Source organism: Schistocerca americana, chromosome 3, assembly GCF_021461395.2.
Source record: "Schistocerca americana isolate TAMUIC-IGC-003095 chromosome 3, iqSchAmer2.1, whole genome shotgun sequence".
Taxonomy (NCBI): Eukaryota; Metazoa; Arthropoda; class Insecta; order Orthoptera; family Acrididae; genus Schistocerca; species Schistocerca americana.
Window position 1 is genome coordinate 259,247,785 of NC_060121.1, and position 27,214 is coordinate 259,274,998.

The window sequence follows — 27,214 nt, forward strand, 5'->3', positions numbered from 1 at the left end:
ATGCAGATACTTCACTTGGTGACTAAGGATGGTGTGCTGAACAACACTTCATCAGTATTTACGTCATTTGCAAAAGAATAGCTATAGCCATTACAAGTCGTATGTTTTTCAGTTAGTTAGTACCTCGAAGTTCATGTGGCGAGAGGAAACCATTAATGGTTATTTTACCTCGGACAGCAAGTCAGGTGCTGAAGTTCCAATCCGCGGGCGCAAAATGGTAAGTCTATGCTGACAGGCTTATTCCAATTAGTGGTGCAGTACGACCATGAAAGAAACATTAGCTCATAAAGCTTGTGACACATTTGTGGGATGACTGTTAGACGCAAAGAAAACACAAACAATACACTGATCTATGTACACAGTAAGATTCCACATATAAAATTATTTACACTTACACCCTTTATGCCATGTACAATTTACAACAGAAGCCCAGATTTCCAAACAATAGCCGCAGGTTTAGATGAGAGCACTGGCTTATGTCTGCGCTTTTATAAGTTGTTGTGACGTTGGCTAGTACAATATCTTATCAGAATATTTTCAGATTTCAATCCTTCACAGATTATTAAGGGCATACAAGCTCCCATTTGAATTAATCACCTTCGTTTTCGTGTAAATGCTAGTGTCGAAAATATCGACGGTACCTGGAATAACGAAATAGTGTTAGCTTTGCCGTTCTCTGTACTATGGACCACCACGCCAATACTTACCTAACGAGAGCTGTGTCCATAATCGGGCATCTACGCTCCTGACAGAAACGCGGGAACGATGTAGAGGTTTGTATTGCCAGGTTACGCTGTACTGATAAATTAATGCGTTTCTTTTTCACTTTTATTGTTACAAATGCGTACAAAACAAATACACATCCCCAACAGAAAATGTCTTGAATAATTTCTCTTCGATTTCCGTTCCGTATTTCAATAGCACTCTATAGCAAGTCACATCGTATGAAAGTTTTTGTTCCTTTTTAAAACCTCCTTGTTTCAGGAAACTCACCATAGCGACATTTCGGATGCGGCTTGCAAAGGCTCTCTGAATTAGAGTTCCTTTGTTTATATGGCTCTATATGCTTTCTGCCTTATTCTAAGAACCGAAACCACATCCACGTGAATTTCCTCAGTTACCTGGTATCACAGATTTGTTTTCCTCTCAGACTAATGCCATTTTACGAGAGGTTTCTACACACGTACTTGAAGTAATGTGGTTTCATGATGGATTCTTGCGTCTCTTCTTTCCCTTGACTGCTTGTGGCAGATCGCCATTCCATCAGTACAACGGCAGCAGGTTATACAAGAGATGCTTAGAGGATGTAGTCTTCGACCATCTCCTCGATGACTTCGTCGACCCTGAAGCGGTACTGTGCGTCCGTGAGGTAGGCCTCCCGCGTCTGCTGGGTGCGATCGCGGACTATGAAGTCGTAGATGTCGTACTCAGCAGCGCTGCAAACCATGCATTCATAGTGAGTAACAAAGCAACAGAGAAGGCATACTTATTAGGGTAACAGCATTCAGTAACTATTGCTACAATGTATCACCTAACGGCGAAGTAACATGCAATTAAGCTGCGCTGTCCGTATCTTATTTTGTACAAGCTTGATCTGCACTGATACTGGTGTGTGAGATGTATAAGTTATTGATTATTTTTCGTTAATGCGAAGAATATTGATTGATATTTCCGCATGACGCAGCCATTGGTCTTAATCTGGACATAGCCTCTGAGCTTGCTGTGTTATTAGTTGTGTTTATGATTCTATGGGAGATGTACAAAAGTTAGGGAACACCACCAACACAACACATTACCATGCTCAATAAGGAGTAGCCAAACCGTTGGCATTAGAAACAGCTTCCAGTCGTCTTGGATTTGCGAGAGAATCTTATATCCTTCTTCCTGCAAAACAGTGATGATGATGGACGTAGATAGCGATCACACACCTTTCTCTCCGAAGTAGACCACAAAGGCTCAATAATATTGAGATCTAGTGACTGGCGTTGCCAGGGGAGAGGTGACAATTGCACCGTCGTGCTCACAATACAACTCCTGGGAAATACGAGCTGCGTGAACAAATGCTGTATCGGAACCTCAAGAGCGAAAATGGTAGCATTACTGCCAAGGGTTATGCAGAGTACCAATGGGGACCATGAATATCACGACGTAGCTGCCCAGATCACCACCGAACCCCCGCCAAGTGTCACTCTTACGACGCAAATTCGGCCAGAATGGGAAACAGTGTGAAACAAGGCGTATCAGGCCAAATGACATTCTGCCATTGCTCCACAGTCCAGATTTTATGGCTCGGTGCCATGTTATCCTGTTACGGGCATTTGCAACACTGATGAGTAGTTTTGGGATTCCGTGATGACTGGGTGTTGTGTGCTGTCCTTAGGTTAGTTGGGTTTAAGTAGTTCTAAGTTCTAGGGGACTGATGACCATAGATGTTAAGTCCCATAGTGCTCAGAGCTATTTTTTGAGTTTTGGGATTCCAGATCGCTCTGTAGTTTCCTGCTCATAGAGTTGCTTTCATGTTGTTTTTTTGCTAATGGATTCGCGAGTGCGGCATACAGTTCTGCAGCTGTCGACCTCTTACCTTTCGTCACACTCCTCTTCCATGACCATCCGTCACGATGACGTACCACGCACATTCGTGTGTGTTATGACTCTGCACATGATGTTTTTCCGCTATCCCTGCATGTGGTATAAATATTCGATACGGTGCCTCTTGAAACATCAAAAACTTCGGCTATCTTGATTATAGAATCACACACCATACGAGCATCAACAATTTGCCTATGTTCGGAACTACACAAAAAACTGTCCTGTATATGAGTTGTGCATCGTGGTCATATAAAGCAACGCTCTCTAAAGGCTTGGTTAGTGTCTTCATTTATGTTCAAGCACGCATTTACTCTTTGCCTATGTTCGGAACTACACAAAAAACTGTCCTGTATATGGCTTGTGCATCGTGGTCATATAAAGCAACGCTATTTAAAGGCTTGGTTAGCATCTTAATTTATGCTCAAGCACGCATTTACTCGCAGTGTTTTCAAATTTTTGCCCAATCCCTCTATGTTGACTGCTAGTATTATTTAAACGCTCAGAAATCTTTTTAACTGCAGGAATTTTGCCACAGTAATTGAAGAAACCGTTTCCCTCCTAATCCCTCTATGTTGGCTGCTAGTATTATTTAAGTGCCCAGAAATTTTTTTAACTGCAGGAATTTTGCCACACTAATTGAGGAAACCGTTTCCCTCCTAAAGAAATCAAGCAAATACGACTTCTGTAGCTCTGGAAGCCCAAGTTTCGTATGGCCGTGGAATATTTATCTCTCAACTGCCGTTGCGGAAAACGCAATGGGGTGTAATATGGCTTAAATCCAGCTGGGCGACACATATTGCGTCCTGATCACGCAATGGGTGCGTGAATAATACCTAAAACGCCAAAGAAGGGGCGTGGTTGAGTGCGTGAAAGAACAGTGCAACTAGTTATCCCATCTCTCAACGGATATCCATTGAAAGGTAGCGTTCCATTTCCTGGACCCTGATTGGCTAAAAGTGGGGAACACGTACGCCAGAATAGCTGGAAACCTGTTTTGGGAGTTGAGTTTGTCAGTTCAGCCTTAGCAGTTAAGTTTGGAAGTTCTTCTTGAAAGTTAAGTTTGGATGTTCACGTTAAGAAGGAGAGTTAAGACAATAAGGCCGCTCTGACATGTACATAGTGTGACACTGAGTTTTTAATTCGTGTGTAATCCCTGCTTTGCTGTTGCAATGAAGTGTGGTAGATCACATTACATCATGGAAAGAAATTATTCTGATTTCCCTAAAAATTAAAGAATCATGCAGCAGATTTAGAGAATCCTCGACCTTCGTTACAGTCATTAAGGATGTAATCAGCAGACCCACGACTGTGCAAGATCTTCTGAGAGAGGGACACAAGTATTACAAGATGCAAGGAGAGTGAACAGAATTTTTATGACGTGTGCGTGAATTTCATACACATCCAACCGCAACTCCCACACAAAGTGTTAGGCTCTAACAGCCGGTCCACATTGTCATCTCTTCGAAAGTGATTTCGAGTGATGTAGTTGCGCTGTTGTATTATGGCATCAGAAAGTGAACGGGCATGAAACATCTCCACTTTTATTTTTCTGCCACAGTCGTATTTTTTATTAACACTGTTATTACCGCTGCTCTCGTTAACAGATGGTCTTTTCATCGAGGCAGTTATTCAATGATCAGTTCAAAGGCATCGTTTCACACATATAACTCAAACTGAAATTCATAATTAGCAACTATTTAGCTGCTTTTATTTTACGTGTGAAACTGCCAAACACTGAAGTTATGGCCATTCTGCAATAAAAACAGATAAACAGATATTCTTACGGAAAACGAGTCCGCATTTAACCTCCTCGCACATCACAATGCACTCACTGTCAGCTGTGGTTTGACCATTTAGGATTTTCTTAGCTTGAGTGCTGTCAGCTTGGTGTTGTACAATACTGATACCACAACAGGCAGAAGGTTGGCAGCAAGCCATGTGATGGCCTCGCCAATCCGCGGTCTTGAAGCCACCATGTCTCTGGCTGTACACGCACTCAGCTCCACGACTGAGACGGCATAAGAAACTGCATGGACGCCAGTCCAGCCAACTAACAGTCCACGAGTGGTGTCAGCCGAAGCCTCAATAGTTTATGGTATCTATATGTGATGGTGTTTACGTACGACAGCTAGGCTCTGATTAATGGATGCTCTCTTGAACTTGCTGTTAAAGTTAATTAAAGTTATTGTGCCATTCAGATAACGTGTACTTCCAATCATTACTGCTTTCTGTCCAAGCAACCACCTATTCCTCGGCACCCGCCTATGGTGGATCCAACAGTCAGTACCCAGCCGTTAGTGTCCTCTTTTGATCGCAGATAGTGGCAGAATTCCCCACAGGCGAGGGGCTCTGCATAGTGCGATTCATATATTCCTTCCATGATAATATCTCCATCAAAAGAGACTTTACTGAAATACACTGCTGACACTGGAAACACCAGAAAAGGATGTGATGAAATTTATGGACTTGAGAATTTTGTAGCACCAGGGGTGAGAGGGCTACGTTGGACTATCGAACGATATGGAATAGCATGCAGCTGCTATAAGTTCGGGACTCCACTGCTTCAGCATCTGCTAGTGCCAAGTCCTCCATCTTGGATTTGGAACATCTTCACGAAGGGGATGCCTTCTGGCCCACCACAACAGGGGCCATACTCTTGCCCTAGCACACTGGACTCGCATCTGGGAGGATGATGGTTCATACCCGCGTCTGGCCATCCTGATTTAGGTTTTGTATGATTTCCCTAAATCGCTTCATGCAAATGCCAGGATTGTTCTTTTGAAAGGGCACAGCCGACTTCCTTCTCAGTCCTCCCCTAACCCAATGGGTCCTATAACCTCGCTGTTTGGTCCCCTCCCTCAAATCAATCAACCAACCAACCCATTCCTGCTCTGGAGGGCAGCAGAGTGTGTCTTTGGCAGTACAGCTACCTACCGCTCCATACTGATGCAGGCGCCTGGGCACCACGTGTCATCACTCACAGGAGTGAGGTCTACCACCAGGCACTGGCATCTCCTGCATACTACCTGGCAATCATCAGGGCAGCTGTATACCACTAACTGGGCCACACTCCGCTGCATAAACTTCTGAAGTCAGCATTCATGGGCACCAATGTAATGACAAGACATTGATCAGCTCGCTGGTGCTATGCATCATTCTCATCATGTGCTGTGAGGGGACATTGCTGCTGCTTCCACAAAGATGCTGTGAGAGTAGTCACGTGAGAGGTGGTAAAACGTTTTGCCTTTTGATGTTGCTGGTCTAAGCTACCACCTGCCTGCCCCATCACATCCACACACCACCATGACCCAACCTTTCATAGAAGTGGCCCTACACCCTTGGACCACTGCAGTATATAGGATGTGAAATTTAGTAGACCTGCCATCTCTGGCTGCAACAACGGATCTAACTCTATACTAGGGTCTGCTGCTGAATATATTGAGTAGGTGTCTCTGGACAGGATAACAGAACAGAGGTTATTCAGCTGGGAGCGTCGTATGAAGAGTCTGTCCACATTTTTTTAATGTGGGGCTTTCTAGTGGTTAGTGTCACTGCCTATGTGGAATAAATCATGATGCAACACGGACGAACCCCATTAGGACACACATCAAGCTATGAGATGGGATTCCCTAGTATTTCAGGCCCTGTGTGACCATGATACAATCCCTTGGTAGACTGTATGATGTTTACTCGCAAAACTGGCAGGAACTGCACGATACCAGTGGCTTAGGAAACGTGCGTTCTACAGTATGTAATTAGAGATGTTGTGGAGGATGACAGTGACTCTTAACCCGTGGTGAGGTGAGTCTGCTGACATGAGTACCTTCCTTCTTGGTAGGGAAACATGGGGCAACAGCTGGGAAAATCGTCCGAGATGTCAGCTACACATGGAATACATCAGTATCCGAGTTGTTTTGGGGGATATGATGGAGCCCCTTGGCAGACCACACTGTGGTTACCCCTAAAATTGTCAGGTCTATCCTATCCTTGGTGTTCAAGATAAATGGCGTTCTCAGACAGTATGAGACTTGCAATAGAGGACGCACGTTAGCGTCATCATGGTTACTTGTGCTGTGACGAGTAGTAATCAAGTTCGGACTACGTGTAACTCGGCATATGGCTAAGAACCAAATGGGAACTTGGGTGTAGCCAGGCGAAACCTGGTGAGGTTAGAAGTCCTTGGGTCCTACAGTGGTTAGGTCTGCCAACTGCTACCTGCAACCTTCTATGTTTTACAGCTTCGACGTGTTACTCGCTTTACAGCTAGCAAAGTTGAGTGATTCAAGCAAGATGGCACCTTCACCACTATGGTCCCTGTGGGTACTGGCTGCAAAAATTGAATGTGGCTCTGTGAGAGAGCGTGATCCTCTTTCGAGAATAGGTATCGTAGGAAGGGGTAGTTTTTCTCGGCCCTGACGTTTAGACGTTGGTGGCACTGGGTAATTGAAGCTTATGCTTCTGGGCAATCATATTTTTTATCCTTTTGGGTTCTTATCTCATTGCAAAAAGCCCATTTCTTCGATCAAGGAACGTGATGTTATTGTATACGAGCGTGCAAGGCTGAACAATAATTCTGTCATCCTGGGTGTTATAATGTACACGCTGAAGCATGACCCTACTGAACCCACCGATTCAATATTCATATGACAGTCGTAGAATCGTGACCAATGCGAACAGCAGTATCATGGATCGATAAACCGCAGTTGCAATAACTGAAGATATTTCCGCTGTCGTATGCTGATATGGGCTGGCAAACTTATCTGCTTCTAAGATGAGACATAATACAATCTTCTCACAAAAAAACCAACGTGAGATTCGATTTCTGATTGAGAAACCTACTGCGTTATCTTTCCTTAGATACAGAGTGAACATAGCCTTACTCCTACCGTCTTTGAGAGGTCACGCTAAAATTTCAATAACTTGCATGTCAGAGCGTTTAGTACACTTCACGCCAATTTGACATTTGTTGCATGATGCCTTCATGGTCATTCAATTTTAATGCCCAGTTGTGTATTTTATATTAGTACAAATGTACAGTTTTCCTTTAGCTTGTTTGTGTGTGTGTGTGTAGTACAAGCCACTTTAATTACGTATTTTATTTTATATTTAATATGTAAATGAATTTCACAAATCTCAGAAAGATGATTGACACTTACCGTATTAACTATATGTTTCTAGACGATATTTTAAGGGGGACATGTTGTTATAGTATTTACCTTGTTTTCATGGTGCGTAGGACATGCATAGATATTCAGTGTGGACGAGGAGGAAGGAGAATTTGGTGAGCTGATAAATAATCCATGTATGGAAAGGCAAAGAGCAAAGGAAAGCGAGGCGAGTCAGTGACTGAATTAAAATCATCTGACAAGATGATATACTGTAGAGTAAATACGCGAGCGTCAGAGATAAGAGAGACGGTGCAAGAGCGTTAGGTCATAGATAAAGACTTTATGGGTCTAAGAATAAAACATGGCAAACGCCGAGGTAGCAAATCCACAGTGCTTATGATTTATGTTGTTAATTAATAAAATGGATGGCACTTGTTGGAATACCAGGCAGCGAAAACTCAGAAAAATAACACCTCTGAGAGTATAGACGCGAAATGAGTGATTTACACGATTTGTGGAAACGTCTTGGTTCAGCAGGGTGTCTGCTAATTGTATTCCCACAGCTTTCATGACAACTGAATCGTAGCAGGATGAGACGGTGACCAGGATTTTGGCTTTACCGTAATCCATGGAATACGGCCTTGCCGCAGTGGCAATACCGGTTCCCGTCAGATCACCGAAGTTAAGCACTGTCGGGCTGGCCTAGCACGTGGATGGGTGACCATCTGGTCTACTGAGCGCTGTTGGCAAGTGGGGTGCACTCAGCCCTTGTGAGGCAAACTGAGGAGCTGCTTGATTGAGAAGTAGCGGCTCCGGTCTCGGAAACTGACATACGGCCGGGAGAGCGGTGCGCTGACCACATACCCCTCCACATCCGCATCCAGTGACGCCTATGGGTTGTGGATGACACTGCGGCCGGTCGGTACCGTTGGGCCTTCATGGTCTGTTCGGAAGGAGTTAAATCCATGGAATGACCAGTGGAAATACACTGAGGTGACAGAAGTCACGGGATAGCGATATGCACATGTACAGATGGCGGTAGTACACTTATCGCATACCCAAGGCATAGAAGAGCAGTTTATTGGCGAAGCCGTCATTTGTACTCGGGTGATTCGCTTGGAAAGATTTTCGACTTGAGTGTGGCCGCACGTCAGGAGGCTACTTTTAGTGCGGAATGGTTGTTGGAGCTGGACGCATGGAACATTCTATTTCCGAAATCTTTAAGGAATTCAGTATTCGAGATCCACAGAGACAAGAGTCAGCCCAGAATACTAAATTTCAGGCGTTACCTCACACCTTCACTTAACGACCGAGTGCAGGGGCGTTTGTATAGAGTTGTCAGTGTTAACAGAGAAACAATACTGCGTGAAACAGCCACAGAAATCAGTGTGGGACGTACGACGAACTTATTTATTAGGACAGTGCGGCAAAATTTGGCGTTAATGAGCTATGGCAGCAGAAGACCGACGCGAGCACATTTGCTAACAGCAACGATATCGCCAGCAGCTCCTCTCCTGGGCTCGTGACGATATCGGTTGGACCCTGGACGACTGAAAAATGATGGCCTGGTCGGATGAGTCACCATTTCTGTTGCTAAGAGCTGGTCGTATGGTTAAAGTGTGGCGCAGACCTCACGAAGCTATGGACCCAAGTAGTCAACAAGGCACTGTGCAAGCTGGTGGTGGCTCCATAATGGAATGGCTGAGTCCTCTGACCCAGCTGAACCGATTATTGACTGGAAATGGCTATGTTCAGCTACCTGGAGACCATCTGCAGCTATTCATGGACTTCACATTTTCAAATATCGACGCAATTTTTATGTATGACAATGCGCCATGTAACCGGCCACAGTTGTTCGCGATTGGTTTGAAGAACATTCTGCACTGTTTGAGCGTCTGATTTGGCAGTCAAGATCACCCAATATTAATCCCATCGAACATTTATGAGACATAACCTCGAGGTCAGTTCGTGCACAAAATCTTGCACCGGCATCACTTTCGCAATTATGGACGGCTATAGAGGCAGCATATCTCAGTACTTCTGCAGGGGACTTCCAATGACTTGTAGAGTCCGTGCCACGTCGAGTTGCTGTACTACGTCAGGCAAAAGGGGATCCGACACTGTTAGAAGGTATGGTTCAAATGGCTCTGAGCACTATGGGACTTAACTGCTGAGGTCATCAGTCCCCTAGAACTTAGAACTACTTAAACCCAGCGAACCCAAGGACATCACACACATCCATGCCCGAGGCAGGATTCGAACCTGCGACCGTGGAAGTCGCGCGGGTCCAGACTGCAGCTCCTAGAACCGCTCGGTCACTCCGGCCGGCGATTAGAAGGTATCCCATGAGTTTTGTGGCCTCATGTATTGCACCTTTTTCCTCTGTATTTGTGAACCACGTGAGCTGGCGACTTACTACTTGGAGTAGGCGGACACTGGGCAGTAGAAGCTGGCGATGAGGACGCCGACGCGGCGCGCCTTGCGGCAGGACTGCTGGAAGGCCGACCAGGGCAGCACGCGGTCCACGTCGAGGCCGTGGCGGCGCAGCAGCGCGGACAGCGTCTCGTGGTAGGCGGCCAGCAGCGGCGCCTCGAACTGCCGCCGGAAGGCGCGCGTCGTCGTCAGGTAGAGCAGCATCATCAGGTCGGTGGTCGGTGGGCAGTACGTTATCAGCTGCATGTCCACCAGCCGGCACGACAGCCTGCCCTGCTCACACCTGCCGGCCGAGCACATGGTCATGAGTGTGGGCAGGGACGGTCGTATAGACTGATACGCCAAAAGATTACGACCGCTGCCTACCGCCTATTAGCGTTGCGGGCACGTCACGCGGTAACAAAAGTACACTACTGGCCATTAAAATTGCTACACCAAGAAGAAATGCAGATGATTAGCGGCTATTCATTGAACAAATATATTATACTAGAACCGACATGTGATTACATTTTCATGCAATTTGGGTGCATAGATCCTGAGAAATCAGTACCCAGAACAACCACCTCTGGCCGTAATAACGGTCCTGATACGCCTAGGCATTGAGTCGAACAGAGCTTGGATGGCGTGTACAGGTACAGCTGCCCATGCAGGTTCAACACGATACCACAGTTCATCAAGAGTAGTGACTAGCGTATTGCGACGAGCCAGTTGCTCGGCCACCATTACCAGACGTTTTCAATTGGTGAGAGATCTGAAGAATGTGCTGACCAGGGCAGCAGTCGAACATTTTCTGTATCCAGAAAGGCCCGTACAGGACCTGCAACATGCGGTCGTGCATTATCCTGTTGAAATGTAGGGTTTCGCAGGAATCAAATGAAGGGTAGAGCCACGGGTCATAACACATCTGAAATGTAACGTCCACTGTTCAAAGTGCCGTCAATGCGAACAAGAGGTGATACGCCAGTATGGCGATGGCGAATACACGCCTCCAATGTGCGTTCACCGCAATGTCGACAAACACGATTGCGACCATCATGATGCTGTAAACAGAACCTGGATTCATCCCAAAAAATTACGTTTTGCCATTCGTGCACCCAGGTCCGTCGTTGAGTACACCATCGCAGGCGCTCCTGTCTGTGATGCAGCGTCGAGGGTAACCGCAGTCATGGTCTCCGACCTGATAGTCCATGCTGCTGCAAGTGTCGTCGAACTGTTCGTGCAGATGGTTGTTGTCTTGTAAACTTCCCCATCTGTTGACTCAGGGATCGAGACGTGGCTGCACGATCCGTTACAGCCATGCGGATAAGATGCCTGTCATCTCGACTGCTAGTGATACGAGGCCGTCGGGATCCAGCACGGCGTTCCGTATTACCCTCCTGAACCCACCGATTCCATATTCTGCTAACAGTCATTGGATCTCGACCAACGCGAGCAGCAATGTCGCGGTACGATAAACCGCAAGCGCGATAGGCTACAATCCGATCTTTATCAAAGTAGGAAAATTGATGGTACGCATTTCTCCTCCTTACACGAGGCATCACAACAACGTTTCACCAGGCAACGCCGGTCAACTGCTGTTTGTGTATGAGATATCGGTTGGAAACTTCCCTCATGTCAGCACGCTGCAGGTGTAGCCACCGGCGCCAAAGTTGTCTGATTGCTCTGAAAAGCTTATCATTTCCATATCACAACATCTTCTTCCTGTCGGTTAAATTTCGCGTCTGTAGCACGTCATCTTCGTGGTGTAGCAATTTTAATGGTCAGTAGTGTATGTAAGCAGAGCAGACACGGACAGGAAATTACCCCAGCGAAGATCTGGTCAGCAAATGGGGAAATCAGTTGAGATAAGGGACTTTGACAAAGGGCAGAGCCTGTGAACGAGTATCTCAGAAACGGCGGATCAGGTCGAATGTTCACTTGCCACTGTCGCGAGACTCTTCGGAAAGAGACCGAAGGACAGTGAAACTACCACTAGGCGCTAAAGGGTTAGAAGTCCACGACTCTTCGCAGAACTTGGGGTTCGGAAGCTTGTCTGCTCTGTAAAGCAGGCCAGATGTTGATCTGTGGCATATATGCAGAAAGAGCACGATGCTAGTGCACGCACAATGTTTCGAAGTACATTGTTCATCGTATATTGTTGAACATGGAACTCCGCAGCAGACTAACCCTACCTGTTCACATGTTCACCCAACGACATCGTCATTTACGATTGCAGTGCGCACGGGACCGTCGGGATCCGTGAGTCGATCAATGGAAACGTGTCAGTTCTTTGGATGAATCACGTTTTTGCTACAATAGGTCGATGGTTGTCTCTACAAACGCCGTCATCGAGGTAAGCGGCTGCTCCAAAGGTGCAGCGCGCCACGGACTCAAGGTAGTGGGGGCAACTCAGATGGTTCAAATGGCTCTGAGCACTATGGGACCTAACATCTGAGGTCATCAGTCCCCTAGAACTACTTAAACCTAACTAACCTAAGGATATCACACACATCCATGCCCGAGGCAGGATTCGAACCTGCGACCGTAGCGGTCGCGCGGTTCCAGACTGAAGCGCCTAGAACAGCTCGGCCACTCCGGTCGGCTGTGGGAGCAGTATTATGGTATGGGAAACATTCTCCTGCGCTTGCATGGAACTTGTAGTAACCTGTTGTAGCTTGGAACCACCTGTATCCCTTCATGCTTGATATCTTCCCCGACGGCGATATCATGTTTCAGCAGTATAATTGTCCTGTCTCAGAGCAAGAACCGCGCTACAGTGGTTTGAGGAGCGTTAAAGTGAACGCACGTTGATGTCTCGGCGACAAAATTCACTTCATGTAAATCCTATGGAACCCATATGGGTCGCTGTCGGGCGACATCACAGCGTACGGAAATCAGCGGCTCGTTGTTTATGCGAATTACATGACCTGTGCGTAGACGTCTAATGTCACATACCTCAACAAACCTGCCTATAAACTGTCGGATCCTTGATACGCAGAATCAGTAATATATTTCGTTCCAAACACGCACGGACAAAAAAGATATTAAGCAGGTGGTCATAACATTTTGGCGCATCAGTTTGCTTTCTGCAGGGAGTATTATTTAAAGGAGTGAACGAAAGAAGAGAATGTTTTGCATTTGTTAATATTATTTTGGTTTATAATCTTAAGAGTCTCTGCGTTGAAGTCTCTTGGTTGCAGGCAATGACTGTGTGTCTTTTACATTAAATCATGATATTTATGGTTCAAATGGCTCTGAGCACTATGGGACTTAATATCTGAGGTCATCAGTCCCCTAGACTTAGAACTATTTAAAGCTAACTAACCTAAGGACATCACACACATCCATGCCCGAGGCAGGATTCGAACCTGCGACCGCAGCAGCAGCGCGGTTCCGGACTGAAGCGCCTAGAACCGCTCGGCCACAGCGGCCGGCTATGATATTTACCATTAGGGCCTACAAGCAATCTCCCTCGTTCAGGCAAGTATACCCACGGAAATTATATAGACATAAAAGCTTTTAACAAGAGCCTTACTTGCGAGGACATGTGCGGCAGTGGATGCGGCTGTACCAGTGCTTGTAGCCATAATCGCGCTGCTTGACTGATTACCAGTCAGGGCAGATTTTCGCCACCACGCTTGTTTCGATACACCGGCACAACCGACTGATCGTTGACCAATGGTACTACCACACCCGGGACACTTTGGCACCATTGCTACAAGTGGAATGCATGATATCTGGGGTGTCTCCTCGTCAAGAAGCCCGCCCTAGCTCGTTGAAATACTGGTCATCCACTCAGGAAGTGGCACTGAATTGGAGAGAGCGATGTAGAGTGGACTACCATTGTGAGGTCGTCGTTGCTCATCCACTAGCCGCTTGAGCAGTAAATAGAACTGACTGAATAACACTAACACACGCGTGAGAGATAAAGGGAGAGAGAGAGAGAGAGAAAGAGAGAGAGAGAGAGAGAGGGAGGGAAGGAAAGAATCAATTTAACAAAGGAAACAAACCTTAAAAACAAATGGCCATCCAGCACAGTCTAACGAATTGTGTCTATCACAATATGGTGGAGTACGCGTAAAGTTGTAATACAACAATGAGTCGTGCTTACCTTTACACGAAGATGGAGCTGAATTTGGTTGCAGCTCGGTCGACTAATTTGGACATAAAGGGTCCACGTCCGCTTGAAATCGTAATGCAAAGAGCACACATACAAGGTTCGCGAGCCACGTAATAGCGGCCGAAAGAGCCAAATGACTGACGGCATACGTATGACTTTTAACTGGTCTGAATCAACCGCTCGTCGCCGGCGTAACAGCCTTGCTGCTCCAAATTTATCATTGAGTAACTTTCCTCCATCCATCACAAATTACCATTACACGTGGACGTGCCCAGAAAAAAAATGCACCAGTTGGTTCCTGGCATACACGAACGATGGGCTTCTCCCGAAGTTGGCAGGACACAGCAACGTAGTGCTCGAGACTGCGGGATACGACAAGATAACTGTGGCCCTGGCTTGAGTCTGTCGGGATATTTGGTGTACTTCCACCTATGGGCTCTTTGTGGCACCCTTCGTTTCTTGTAGGAAGACCTGCAAGCTGGAAGTCCCTTCGTTCTTCGTTAAATGTTATTGGAGTAGCAACTAACTTTATCAGTCTTAAACCTTGTGGCTGTCTAAGGACCTTGCTAGTTGTTCTGAATACGCATCGAAAGCATGCATAATTATTAAAGTTGGGTACTTGATTGCTAAGATCTATAGATAAATTCATTCACATTAAAAGATATGTCATTCAACGTTAATTCAAATCTATTTAACATACTGAGGTGCTGGAACATTAAAGGCAAAGGCCAGCTACGATGTTTCAACATATTTCTTGGAAAAGATGTGCTGCAAGTTAAGGATGCTGAACGTGTGATCAGTTACGGTTTCGAGTATTGACGCAGAGCTTTTAATTTTTTTGTATTATTATTCGGAACAAATGTTATATTTATTGTTAGTGTAGGCAGACTCATTTGGTACGTGGTAAGTATTGCGTACTTCATAATTTTCACTCATACTGCTTGTTATAAATTTAAACAAGTAGCAATTCATTACGCGAGCACCGAATCGACTTCTGTTGAATCCTACAAACCAGTAAAGCTCCATTGAGGAAACAGAAATCATAAAAAGTTGGGTCGATGGTGTTGTGACACGAGTTTTACAGAGACCAGCACAGAAGCAGAGGGCAACAAGGCTTAAGTCTAGAATTTTTTTCAGATCTGATGAAGGCTTGTATTTAATTGTATCTGACCATAACTAACAATCAATTTTATTATTAATTGCTTTTCTGACTTTTATGCTTTTATTATAATTATTATGATTGTTACATCGTTTGGGATTTTTAAGAGCACACAGAACCATTAGGAAGATGTAGTCTGCTTGATCTTCTTATCTTGCGAAGACTTCTTCATCAGGTCACTATGGTTTTGTTGTCTTTCTCTGCGTTTAATACTCCATTTTGTTAGTTGCTTGGATGTAAACTTGTTGAGCGTCAAGCTTCTGTCTGCATATCGTCATTGCAGCTGTCAATTAAGCATCTACTATGGTATTCAGGTCTTATCTATGACATGGAAAATTTTCTTGGTTAATCGTGAGTCCTCTATTCGCGCAATATTTCCGTAAAATTTCATACTTCTTTTCCGTGCAATGGAACTCAAACCTTCTGAATATAATAACATCCATATACCATTTTGGATCTTGGATCCGAATACTTTCCGCAACATCTGTCGTTTAAGTACACACACGGAAGAGCCAAAGAAACTGGTACACCTGCCTAATATCGTACGGGGCCTCGGCGAGCACGCAGAAGTGCCGCAACACGACGTGGCATGGACTCCACTAGTGTCTGAAGTAGTGCTGTAGGGAAATGACACTATGAATCCTGCAGAACTGTCCATAAATCCGTAAGAGTAAGAGACGGTGGAGATCTCTTCTGAACAGCACGTTGTAAGGTATCCAGATCTGCTCAATAACCTGTATTTCTGGGGAGTTTGGTAGCCTGCGGAAGAGAATAAACTCAGTAGAGTGTTCCTGGAGCCACTTTGTAGCAATTCTGGATGTGTGGGGTGTCACATTGTTCTGCTGGAATTGCCCAAGTTCGTCGGAAAGCAGAATGGGCATGAATGGACGCAGGTGATCAGACAGGATGCTTATATACGTGTAACTTGTCAGAGTCGTATCTAGACGTATCAGGGGCTCCATATAACTCCAACTGCACACACATCACACCATTACAGAGCCTCCACTTGCTGACATACAGGGTCCATGGATTCATGAGGTTGTCTCCACATCAGTACATGCCCGTCTGCTCGATGCAATTATAAACGAGACTCGTTCGACCAGGCAACATGTTTCCAGTCATCAACAGTCCAGTGTGATTGTTGATGGACGCAGGTGAGGCGTAAAGCTATGTGTCGCGGTCTGCAAGGGTACACGAATGGGCCTTTGGCTCCGAAAGCCCATGTCGATGATGTTTCTTGAATGGTTCGGATACTGACATTTGTTGATGGTCCAACATTGATATCTGCAGCAATTTGCGGAAGGGTTGCAATTCTGTCACTTTGAACGATCCTCTTCAGTCGTCGTTGGTCTCATTCTTGCAGGATCTTTTTCCGGCCGCAGCGATGTCGGAGATTTGATGTTTTACCTGATTCTGCTATTCACGGTACACTCGTGAAATGGCCGTACGGGAAAATCCCCACTTCATCGCTACCTCGGTGATGCTGTGTCCTATCGCCCGTGCGCCGACTATAACATCACGATGAAATTCCCTTAAATGTGAGAACCTGCCATTGTAGCAGCAGTAAACAATCTAACATCTGCACCAGACACTTGTTGTCTTATATAGGCGTTGCCTACCGCAGCGTCGTATTCTGCCTGTTTGCATGCTTATACTAGTTTCTTTGGCCCTTCAGTGTAGATGCTATTGACACTGATAGCTACATATGTTAGGAGCTATAAGCAATCTCTTCCATTATTTTAATGTGGATAGTTATGGATGAATAGTGACGCATTTTCAGATATTTGGGTATCACGAGGGCGGTATCACTTTTACATAGCAGAAATTATTTCAGTAAAGTATTTAACTGGGTGTAATTAGATATTTCACCATCATCTGTAAAACTTTGTTGACGAACTTCTCACGCATTTTCTCAAGTTGCGTATGTTATTGAACGTGTTTTTCCACTGTGATGCACATGGGGCTTATACCATTACAAACGTGAATTGTTGTACTAACTCATATGATGGAAGGTATAAGAGTGGAAGTTTAGAATGCGACCTCCTATCTACAATGAGGTCATTAAAAGCAACAACTGAACTCGGAAAAATGATGTAAGTCTACCACCATGATCGTATTAAAGCAATGGCCCCTGTATTAGCCTGAAGTGAATCAAAGAAGCCAAAGAAAGATGGATGAATGAGGATTTACAATTCTTTCGTTTCTTTAACTACAGCGAAGTCTCGTCAGCATACAGGATCCTCTCGTTACCAACATCTTATTATAGTATTACTTTCCTGTAGCAGACAAATGGAGGAAATTCAGATGTCTACTCAGTGGACCATCTTGTCTGTCTGAGCGATCAGCAACAAGGAGGACCCAGTGCTCCCAAGAAGGTCTTGAGCGAGGTCCAACTAGCTTCTTGGTGCAACTGGAGATGGGGAGAGAAGAGGTTTCAGTTTCGTAGGCCTGAATTAACATTCGAAATATTAATGTGCTAATTGCATGTTATTGCAGTATTGTCAATCCAGTGATGGCATATGCAAAGGATGAACTAGAGGTAGAGTTATGTTGCCCGTTGACTATAGCTCCAAGGATTTTTATTAGTATAGAAGTATTAGGTAATGTAATAGCATCCGCAGTGCTGACTGCACTTCAACTTCTTGCATGATCAAACAGCAAAAAGGTTGCCTCTTGTTGGTGTAATTCTTCGCGAGGCCATTGTTCCTTCACCTTGTTGTGTCATCTGATAGTACTGTTTACCCCTCTGCACCTGGCCGATAAGAGCAAGAATGCGCGCTGCCTTGATTCATTTTCACATATGTGATAAATTGCCTAAGCCCATTCTCTCTTCTCTCCAGCAATCCTTCGTACACAAACACGTACACAGATATCACAGACTCACGTGAAAGAACACGTGGGTATAGTGGTTGTGAGACAAGATAAGTCAAATAGTTTAATTATGCCACAAGATGGATTCGTAAACTACACATTGTAAGAATTCCTAAATTGATGACTTTCACGGTTTACCTTCTGCAGCGATTAATGTAGCTATTGGAAAGTCACAATTTAATATCATCACTAGATTAATTTCGTTAATCCTGTGTAGCAGTCAGAGAAGCAGTTCGTTTTAGAACTTCCTTATATACCGGTGGGCACCATAAGCTGTTGTTGTGGTTGTTGTGGTCTTCAGTCCTGAGACTGGTTTAATGCAGCTCTCCATGTTACTCTATCCTGTACAAGCTTCTTCATCTCCCAGTACTTACTGCAACCTACATCCTTCTGAATCTGATTAGTGTATTCATTTCTTGGTCTCCCTCTAGGATTTTTACCCTCCAAGCTGCCCTCCAATGCTAAATTTGTGATCCCTTGATGCCTCAGAACATGTCCTACCAACCGGTCCCTTCTTCTTGTCAAGTTGTGCCACAAACTTGTTCCTAATTTTATTCAATACCTCCTCATTAGTTATGTGATCTACTCATCTAATATTCAGCATTCTTCTGTAGCACCACATTTCGATCTCTTCTTGTCCGAAATATTTATCGTCCACGTTTCACTTCCATACATGGCTACACTTCATACAAATACTTTCAGAAAAGACTTCCTGACACTTAAATCTGTACTCGATGTTAACAAATTTCTCTTCTTCAGAAACGCTTTCCTTGCCATTGCCAGCCTACATTTTATATCCTCTCTACGTCGACCATCATCAGTTATTTTGCTCCCCAAATAGCAAAACTCAAAAAGAAAAAAAAGGTTCAAATGTGTGTGAAATCTTATGGGACTTAACTGCTAAGGTCATCAGTCCCTAAGCTTACACACTACGTAACCTAAATTATCCTAAGGACAAACACACACACCCATGCCCAAGGGAGAACTCGAACCTCCGCCAGGACCAGCCGTAGTAAAACTCCTATACTACTTTAAATGTCTCATTTCCTAATCTAATTCCCCCAGCATCACCCGACCTAATTCGACTACATTCCATTATCCTCATTTTGCTTTTGTTGATGTTCATCTTATATCCTCCTTTCAAGACACTGTCCATTCCGTTCAACTGCTCTTCCAAGTCCTTTGCTGTCTCTGACAGAATTGCTATGTCATCGGCGAACCTCAAAGTTTTTTTTTCTTCTCCATGGATTTTAATACCTACTCCGAATTTTTCTTTTGTTTCCTTTACTGCTTGGTCAATATATAGATTGAATAGCACCGGGGAGAGGCTACAACCCTGTCTCACTCCCTTCCCAACCACTACTTCCGTTTCATGCTTCTCGACTCTTATAGCTGCCATCTGGTTTATGTACAAGTTGTAAATAGCCTTTCGCTCCCTGTATTTTACTCCTACCAAATTTAGAATTTGAAAGAGAGTATTCCAGTCAACATCGTCAAAAGCTTTCTCTAAATCTTCAAATGCTAAAACCGTAGGTTTGCCTTCCCTTAATCTTTCTTCTCAGATAAGTCGTAAGGTCAATATTGCCTCACGCGTTCCAACATTTATACGGAATCCAAACAGGTTTCCCCCGAGGTCGGGTTCTACCAGTTTTTCCATTCGTCTGTAAAGAAATCGCGTTAGTATTTTGCAGCTGTAAATTATTAAACTGATAGTTTGGTAATTTTCACATCTGTCAACACCTGCTTTCTTTGGGACACCATAAGTTACTCTCAGTTAAATTTACTGTTGCTTTTTTCGATTTTGGGTGTTAGACAAACGCTAATAGCCACCCCTAATACAAGGTGTGTGTGAAAAGTAATGAGGTCGACAACACTGCGAGCGATCTGCCGATGCTTGTCACTCTACTTGTCTAGACCGTTATGTTCATCCCTTCCAGATGCTCAACCCGAGTTTCAGCTGCATACGGACACCACGCGATTTTAGAGAGGGCCATCAGTGAAATCAGGTTTTTGTTGTGTGTTACGAAAATGGAACAGCGAAATTTAGAGCAGCGTTATGCCATCATGTTTTGTGCTAAACTTGAGAATTCCGCGAGCGTGACCTTTCAGAAGTTGAAACAGGCCTACGGGGAACATTCCTTACCAAGAGCACAAGTTTTTCTCTGGCAAAAATCATTTTTGGAAGTATGAGAACACGTGGAAGACGATCCTCACTCAAGGAAACCTTCAGTTCAAAAACCGACCAAAACGTCGAAAGTGACCGTGTTGTTGTGAAATCAGACCGATGTTTAAAAATAAGGATGATAGCTGACGTGTTAAACTGAAACACTTTCATCGTGCATCAAATTTTGGCCGACGTTTTGCACATGCGATAGGTCTGTGCCAAAAAGTGCCAGAAAACCACGCAATTGAGCAGAAGGACAATCAACGAAACGTGCACGTACTTGAGACGATTGCCAATGACCACGAATGGTTCAGTCGTGTGATCATAAATGATGAATCTGGCTTCCTGAGTACGATCCTCAGACGTAGGCACAAACTGAGAAGTGACAGACTGAGACACCTCCTCGACCAACAACAAATTCGAATGAGCAAGTCAAAGGTCAAAACAGTGGTGATTTGCTGTTCTGATAGTAGAGGTATCGTGCATTAAGAATTTGTGCCTCGAGGAAAGCTGTCAACCAAGTGTTTTATGAAGATGTCTTTGAAAGGCTCAAGAAAAGGATGAATCGAGTGAGACTGAATATTGCAGACAAATTGATGCTGCAATATGACAACGCCCCAAGTCACACGGCCGCCAGCATCACGGAATTTTTGATCTCAAAAGGCTCTCCTATTGTTACACATCCCTCTGTTCACCTGCCCTGAATTCGTATGTCTTTTTTCTTTTACCGAAACTGAAAAATGTCTTAAAAAGGTGTCATTACGGGACACTGGAGAACATTCACAAGAATATGAGCTACCCGTTCAAGATCCTACCAGTGGAACCCTTCAATGCTGCTACCAAGATTGGAATAACTACTCCGCTGGTATACAGCTGCTGAAGGGAACTACTTTGAAAGGGACAAATATTGCTGTGTGAAAAAAATAAAAACTTTGGTCAATAAAAAATCAGTCTCATTACTTTTCTCTCACAACTTGTATATCGGGTCACACGTCTTTCTCCAAAGCGTAGGAAGCGAGAGACAAGTTGGAGCTTGGAGTGTATCCTTGATATGAGCTCGCATGGCCCACCAGAGTGGTGGCCCATTGCTTGCAAAAAAAAGGCAGGAGCTGATTGGGTACGGGTTAAGCTCCCAGTTTTGACTTGACACAATTAGCGAACATAGCATATATTCCGTAAGCTGGAAAATTATGTTTTCGCACAGGAATGGTCTCTCTCTCTCTCTCTCTCTCTCTCTCTCTCTCTCTCTCTCTCGCTCTCCCTCCCTGTCACTCTCTCTCTCCCTCTCTATGTTTTTGTTACCGAAGAAAGAAATGACCAAACACACAACAAACATTTTTAAAATAATGACTTAATGACTTAACTGGTAACTGGTAGTCAGCTCAAGAGAAAAAGCATTGCAATACATGCCGAAAGTAGATTTAGCTACTTTGTTATTAATTCAACATTTTCATAACGAATTAACAAAAAAATTATGCCTTAAAAGAACCTCTCATAAGGCGATAATGTTTGAATGGAAATATGAAAGCAGTTTCTGCTGACGTAGTCGATATAGTGATATATATGAAACACATCGCATTCACAAGGTATTTTTCCACAAAGATTGAAACATGCTGTTGATAAATCCCTTTATACCTAAGGAATTATGGTATATTTTAATAATTTAGTAAGTGCAATGTTAACACCTTCCTCAACAGTTTTGGAAAAAATAATGTACACAAGAATTACTAAACTTCTTTTGAAAACTAAGATTCTGAGTTAAGCAGAATGTGTTTCCAAGGACGATCTTTCCGCTGAAAATACTAGCTACCAATTGACCAGAAACATAACCATCTGCCTCAGACATTTCACTGTATGAATCACAACATCAATTTGGAGAAATTTAAATTATATTAAATTGAAGATAAAAGTAATAATTTGCTGGTAAACTGATCACAAAAATGTTCAGTACTTTTATATTTGATGTATATTTTACAATCCCTCATATAATATGTATACTAACATCATTTTAACAATGATTTCCATCATTTAAAAATTAAACTGACTGTTATAAAGCAGGGACGATATGCAGTCATAAAATTAAACACATACCTATCTTGTGAATTTAAGATATTGATAGACAGTTAAATAATTTTTGCTTGGCATTTACTTGTGCCCTGTTGAGGCGTTCTCGAACAGACCGTACTTGTGTGTAGTGAGTGAAATCGGACGTGTCCATTTCAAATCAGCCAGCTTGGCGTGGACTGATTTAGGGAAGTCAAACGAAATTACGAACCGCTTTCCTCCTCAACGCGTGTGCATTGTCTTAACAACAGCGCTACCTCTGTCGGCTTTTCTCTGGAGTAGCACGATTAAAATCCTTGTCAGTTAATTTAAAATTTTTACTTAATTGACTTGACACGATTGCTATATTAATGTATCTTAGTCATGTGCTTCGTTGATATTATTTCCCATCCTTGTTCACCGAGATGGGGTAGAGGTTAAGCCACGCTCCCATCCGACGGGGTCGGGGATCAAATGCGTGATTGGCCAAACTGATTTAGGTTGCACACAGTTCATCTGTTTTTATTAAGGGAAATGCCAGGATGGCACTCTCAGAAGCTAGAAGCCGATTTCCTTCTACACTTTCGTCCAATCCTCGCTTGTGCTCCGTTACTACTGGCCTCATTATCGACCGTCCATTAAACCATAATCCTGAATGAATATTTCACTCTGCGGTGGAATGTCGCCCTTTTCACGGTAGATTCAAACTATATGTTGGACTAAGTCTCGAACTCGGTATCTTGCCTTCCGTGCCCAGTGCTCTTACGGACTGAGCTGTAGAGGCGTGACTCACACCTGCCCACAACTTGACTTATGCCAGTACCTCCTTACTACCTTCCAAATTAACAGGTTTGGGTACTCGCTCGGCAGCCATTTTAATCTGCTAGACAGCTTGGAAAAGGTGTACACACTCTGCAGAGTGAAAGATTCATTCTGAAAACAACTTAGCCTAGGCGGCGGTCAAACCATTTCTCCACTTTTTTCAGTAATGCTAGTCCCACAAGGTATGCAGCAATGAGGTACGGCCAGAAGTGAGACGTTGATGCGTCAGTAAGAGCAGTGCACGTGAGAGGCAAGGCCCTGGGATCGAGCTCCAGCCCGGCACGCAGTTTTAACTTGCCAGGAACTTTATTATACAGTAATCTTAGTTCTATCTCTCTAATGACAGCAGGTTAGATGGCACTCTGAACTTAAAACTTCCTTGCAATACTCAAAATCGAACTGATCCTGTTTTTGAAAAAAATTTCAAGATCGTTCACTTCAATGTTTTCCTGAATATAAACTCGTTAAACGAATACACTATCTGATCAAATGTATCCAGATACCTATTAGTGGACATTAACAAGGGGTGTGTCGTCCATTCGACAGATTGGACTCCGCTGGGGACACTTTCTGTCTGGTGCCCGATTGTCTGTCGCGGAATGGCAGCCCATTTTTACTCATGAGTCCAAACCAGAAGAGGTGGTGATGCTGGATGCTGTGAGCGAAGTCGACGTGTAATTCGTCCCAAAAGTGTTCCATTATGTTCTCTTCGGTACTTTGGGTAGGCTAGTTGCTTCAGTAACGTCATTGTCCACAAACCGTTGCTTCGAAGATGCTGCTTTATGATAAGGCGCGTTGTCATGATGATGCAATCACCATTTCCGAACTATTCCTCTACTGTATGTAGTACAAAATAACGTAAAATGTGTTCATATCCTTCCATATTAGCGTTTCCTAAGGAGCGGCAACGGGAATACTACCTTAACCGCGGAAAAAACCCGTACCATACACCACCTCCCTCGTGCTTCACCGTTGCCATTAAAAATGATGGCCACAGTGTATAACTTGATTCATCTCTCAAAATCACTTGTTTCCAGTCATCTATCGTGTTTTGTGCTACCTCAAGCATCGGTTACCATTGTTTGCAGAAATGTGGCTTATGAGGGGTTGCGCGACCATTGTACCACATTCGTTTTAACTCACTACACACAGTCACTGTGCTAGCTGGATTGCTGGTAACATTTTGGAACTCACGAGTTATTCCTTCTGCTGATTTCATGTGATCTTTTTACTTCCACTCCCCACAATGCCCTGCGGTTTCTGTCCGTCTGTACATGATGTCTGCTCGGTCTTGGTTAATCTGTGGTTGTTCCTTCGCATTTCCAGTTCACAATCACATCAACAACAGACGACCTGGACAGCTTTAGAAATGCTAAAATGACCCTGATGGATTTGTTCATCTGGTGGCATCCAGTGACTGGCCCACGTTCGAGGTCACTCAGCTCTCATGACCAAAACATTCTGCTGTTTCTGCTTCTCTATTGGTACGACAAAACTCCGTCCCCGACTCCTTTTTTACTGGAGTGTGTCCGCCTCTCGAGACATCTAAAGGTCAGTTATGCATTGCATAGGGCAATGGGCATAGAGGCACTAGTGACCCTACGACTTATCTTAGAAGCTAGATTAAGGAAGGGCAAACCTACGTTTCTAGCATTTGTAGACTTACAGAAAGCTTTTGATAGTGTTGACTGGAATACTCTCTTGCAAGTTCTGAAGGTGGCAGGGGTAAAATACAGGGAGCGAAAGGCTATTTACAATTTGTACAGAAACCAGATGGCAGTTATAAAAATCGAGGGACATGTAAGGGAAGCAGTGGTGGGGAAGGGAGTGAGACAGGGTTGTAGTCTCTCCCCGATGTTATTCAATCTGTATATTGAGCAAGCACTAAAGGAAACAAAAGAAAAATTCGGAGTAGGTATTAAAATCCATGGAGAAGAAATAAAAACTTTGAGGTTCGCCGATGACATTGTAATTCTGTCAGAAACAGCAAAGGACTTGGAAGAGCAGTTGAACGGAATGGATAGTGTCTTGAAAGGAGGATGTAAGATGAACATCAACAAAAGCAAAACGAGGATAATGGAATGTAGTCGAATTAAGTCGGGTGATGCTGAGGGAATTAGTTTAGGAAATGAGACACTTAAGGTAGTAAAGGAATTTTGCTATTTGGGGAGCAAAATAACTGATGATGGTCGAAGTAGAGAGGATACAAAATGTAGACTGGCAATGGCAAGGAAAGCGTTTCTGAAGAAGAGAAATTTGTTAACATCGAGTATAGATTTAAGTGTTAGGAAGTGATTTATGAAAGTATTTGTATGGAGTGTAGCCATGTATGGAAGTGAAACGTGGACGATAAATAGTTTGGACAAGAAGAGAATAGAAGCTTTTGAAATGTGGTGCTACATAAGAATGCTAAAGATTAGATGGGTAGATCACATAACTAATGAGGAAGTATTGAATAGGATTGGGGAGAAGAGAAGTTTGTGGCACAACTTGACTAGAAGAAGGGATCGGTTGGTAGGACATGTTCTGAGGCATCAAGGGATCACCAATTTAGTATTGGAGGGCATCGTGGAGGGTAAAAATCCTAGAGGGAGACCAAGAGATGAATACACTAAGCAGATTCAGAAGGATGTAGGTTGCGGTAGGTACTGGGAGATGAAGAAGCTTGCACGGGATAGAGTAGCATGGAGAGCTGCATCAAACCAGTCTCAGGACTGAAGACCACAACAACAACAACAAGGGGAGACCGAATACCTTTGATCAGACAGAGTATGTGGATTTAGCCTCAATGACTGTTGGCTGCTGATGGGAGCATTCGATACGTACCGGAAGAGAATGTTGTTTAGCCACATGTCTCGGTGGCAGAGGACGTTCCGCTCGCTGTCGGACGGCCGCAAGTGGAGGAAGAGGCTGCGCATGGTGGCGTCCAGCCGGCCCTGGACGAGCTCGTGGTTCGGCGTGCCGCGGCCATACTTGGCGGACAGCTCGATCAGGCCCGACATACAGGTCACGCCGGCCGCCACCGCCTGGCCGTACACTGTGTCTTCCGGCTGGTCAAAGAAGGTATCCTTTCGCAGGATGGGGAACATGTCTCCCAGGCGGCACTGCCGCCCACCTGCTGCGGACTCCTTCTCCTCGAAGATGAGCGACGCGGCGTTGAAACGCGCCAGGGCTTCCACCACGGCCAGGCACTGCTCGTAGTTGAGCAGGGTGCGTTTCTCCAGCTGGAAGTACCCTTGCGGGGAGAGGTCCTCCAGCACCAGTAGGTCCGGTCTGATGTAGTAGCAAGGGCTGATCACGGAGAACAGCGTCGACGTCTCTTCTGGTGTGCCCTTCAAGTGCTTGCTGAGAAGTGGCCGCAGTGTCTCGAAGAAGAAAGTTTCTTTCTGGTATGCGTTGCCTGCCCTAACGAAGTCTGCGTGGGAGCCGTCCTCTTGAGGGGAGTTCTTCAAGAAAAACCGCAATATTTTGGTTTCATCATTTCCTTCGGCGCCTCTGCTGATTGTTACCTTGACCTTGTAATGTTCTCCGAGGAACCCTCTGTTCTCCTTCTCCAGCTCTGAGAAAGAAATGTCTGTAATTCTGAAGCCATTGGTGTGCAGCCGGTTTTTCACTACTTTCACCCATTCTTCTTGCGAAACTGGTGGAGTATTCGGCATTCTTGCGAGTTCGGTGTTGTCGGGGACTTGTGCAGACTGGTAGACACTAGTAACGCAAAACAGCTTGTTTTATATGGAACGGCATTGGAAATGACTAACCAATGAATGCCCAGAGGACGATGATATACGGGGGTCACATTGCTATTCATGTGTCACGACACGACTTTACATTAGATAACAGCTGAGAGCATTAACAGGAATAGGTCGTGCAGTGGCACGTGTTACTAACTGGGAACAGCGTTGTGTAACAGAAGATAATGTAGCCCA

The 27,214-nt window shown here is 44.5% G+C and overlaps 1 protein-coding gene across 1 annotated transcript; it reads right to left on the reverse strand.

Moving 5' to 3' along the window:
- Window positions 1-810: 810 nt before the first annotated feature.
- Window positions 811-26,973, reverse strand: LOC124607170. The gene is made up of 3 exons (XM_047139384.1): window positions 26,115-26,973; window positions 10,114-10,413; window positions 811-1,436 (listed from the first exon to the last, which is right to left on the reverse strand). Exons 1-3 carry the CDS (start codon window positions 26,945-26,947, stop codon window positions 1,298-1,300), a joined length of 1,272 nt encoding a protein of 423 aa, XP_046995340.1. The 5' UTR covers window positions 26,948-26,973; the 3' UTR covers window positions 811-1,297.
- Between the last annotated feature and the right edge of the window lie 241 nt (window positions 26,974-27,214).

Coding starts and splice junctions, on each gene's coding strand:
- LOC124607170 (XM_047139384.1), bottom strand. CDS start 26,947: ATGCCGAATACTCCACCAGTTTCGCAAGAAGAATGGGTGAAAGTAGTG. Junction 10,414..26,114: donor CTAAACAACATTCTCTTCCG/GTACGTATCGAA, acceptor CTCGGCCGGCAG/GTGTGAGCAGGGCAGGCTGT. Junction 1,437..10,113: donor GTGTCCGCCTACTCCAAGTA/GTAAGTCGCCAG, acceptor CATGGTTTGCAG/CGCTGCTGAGTACGACATCT.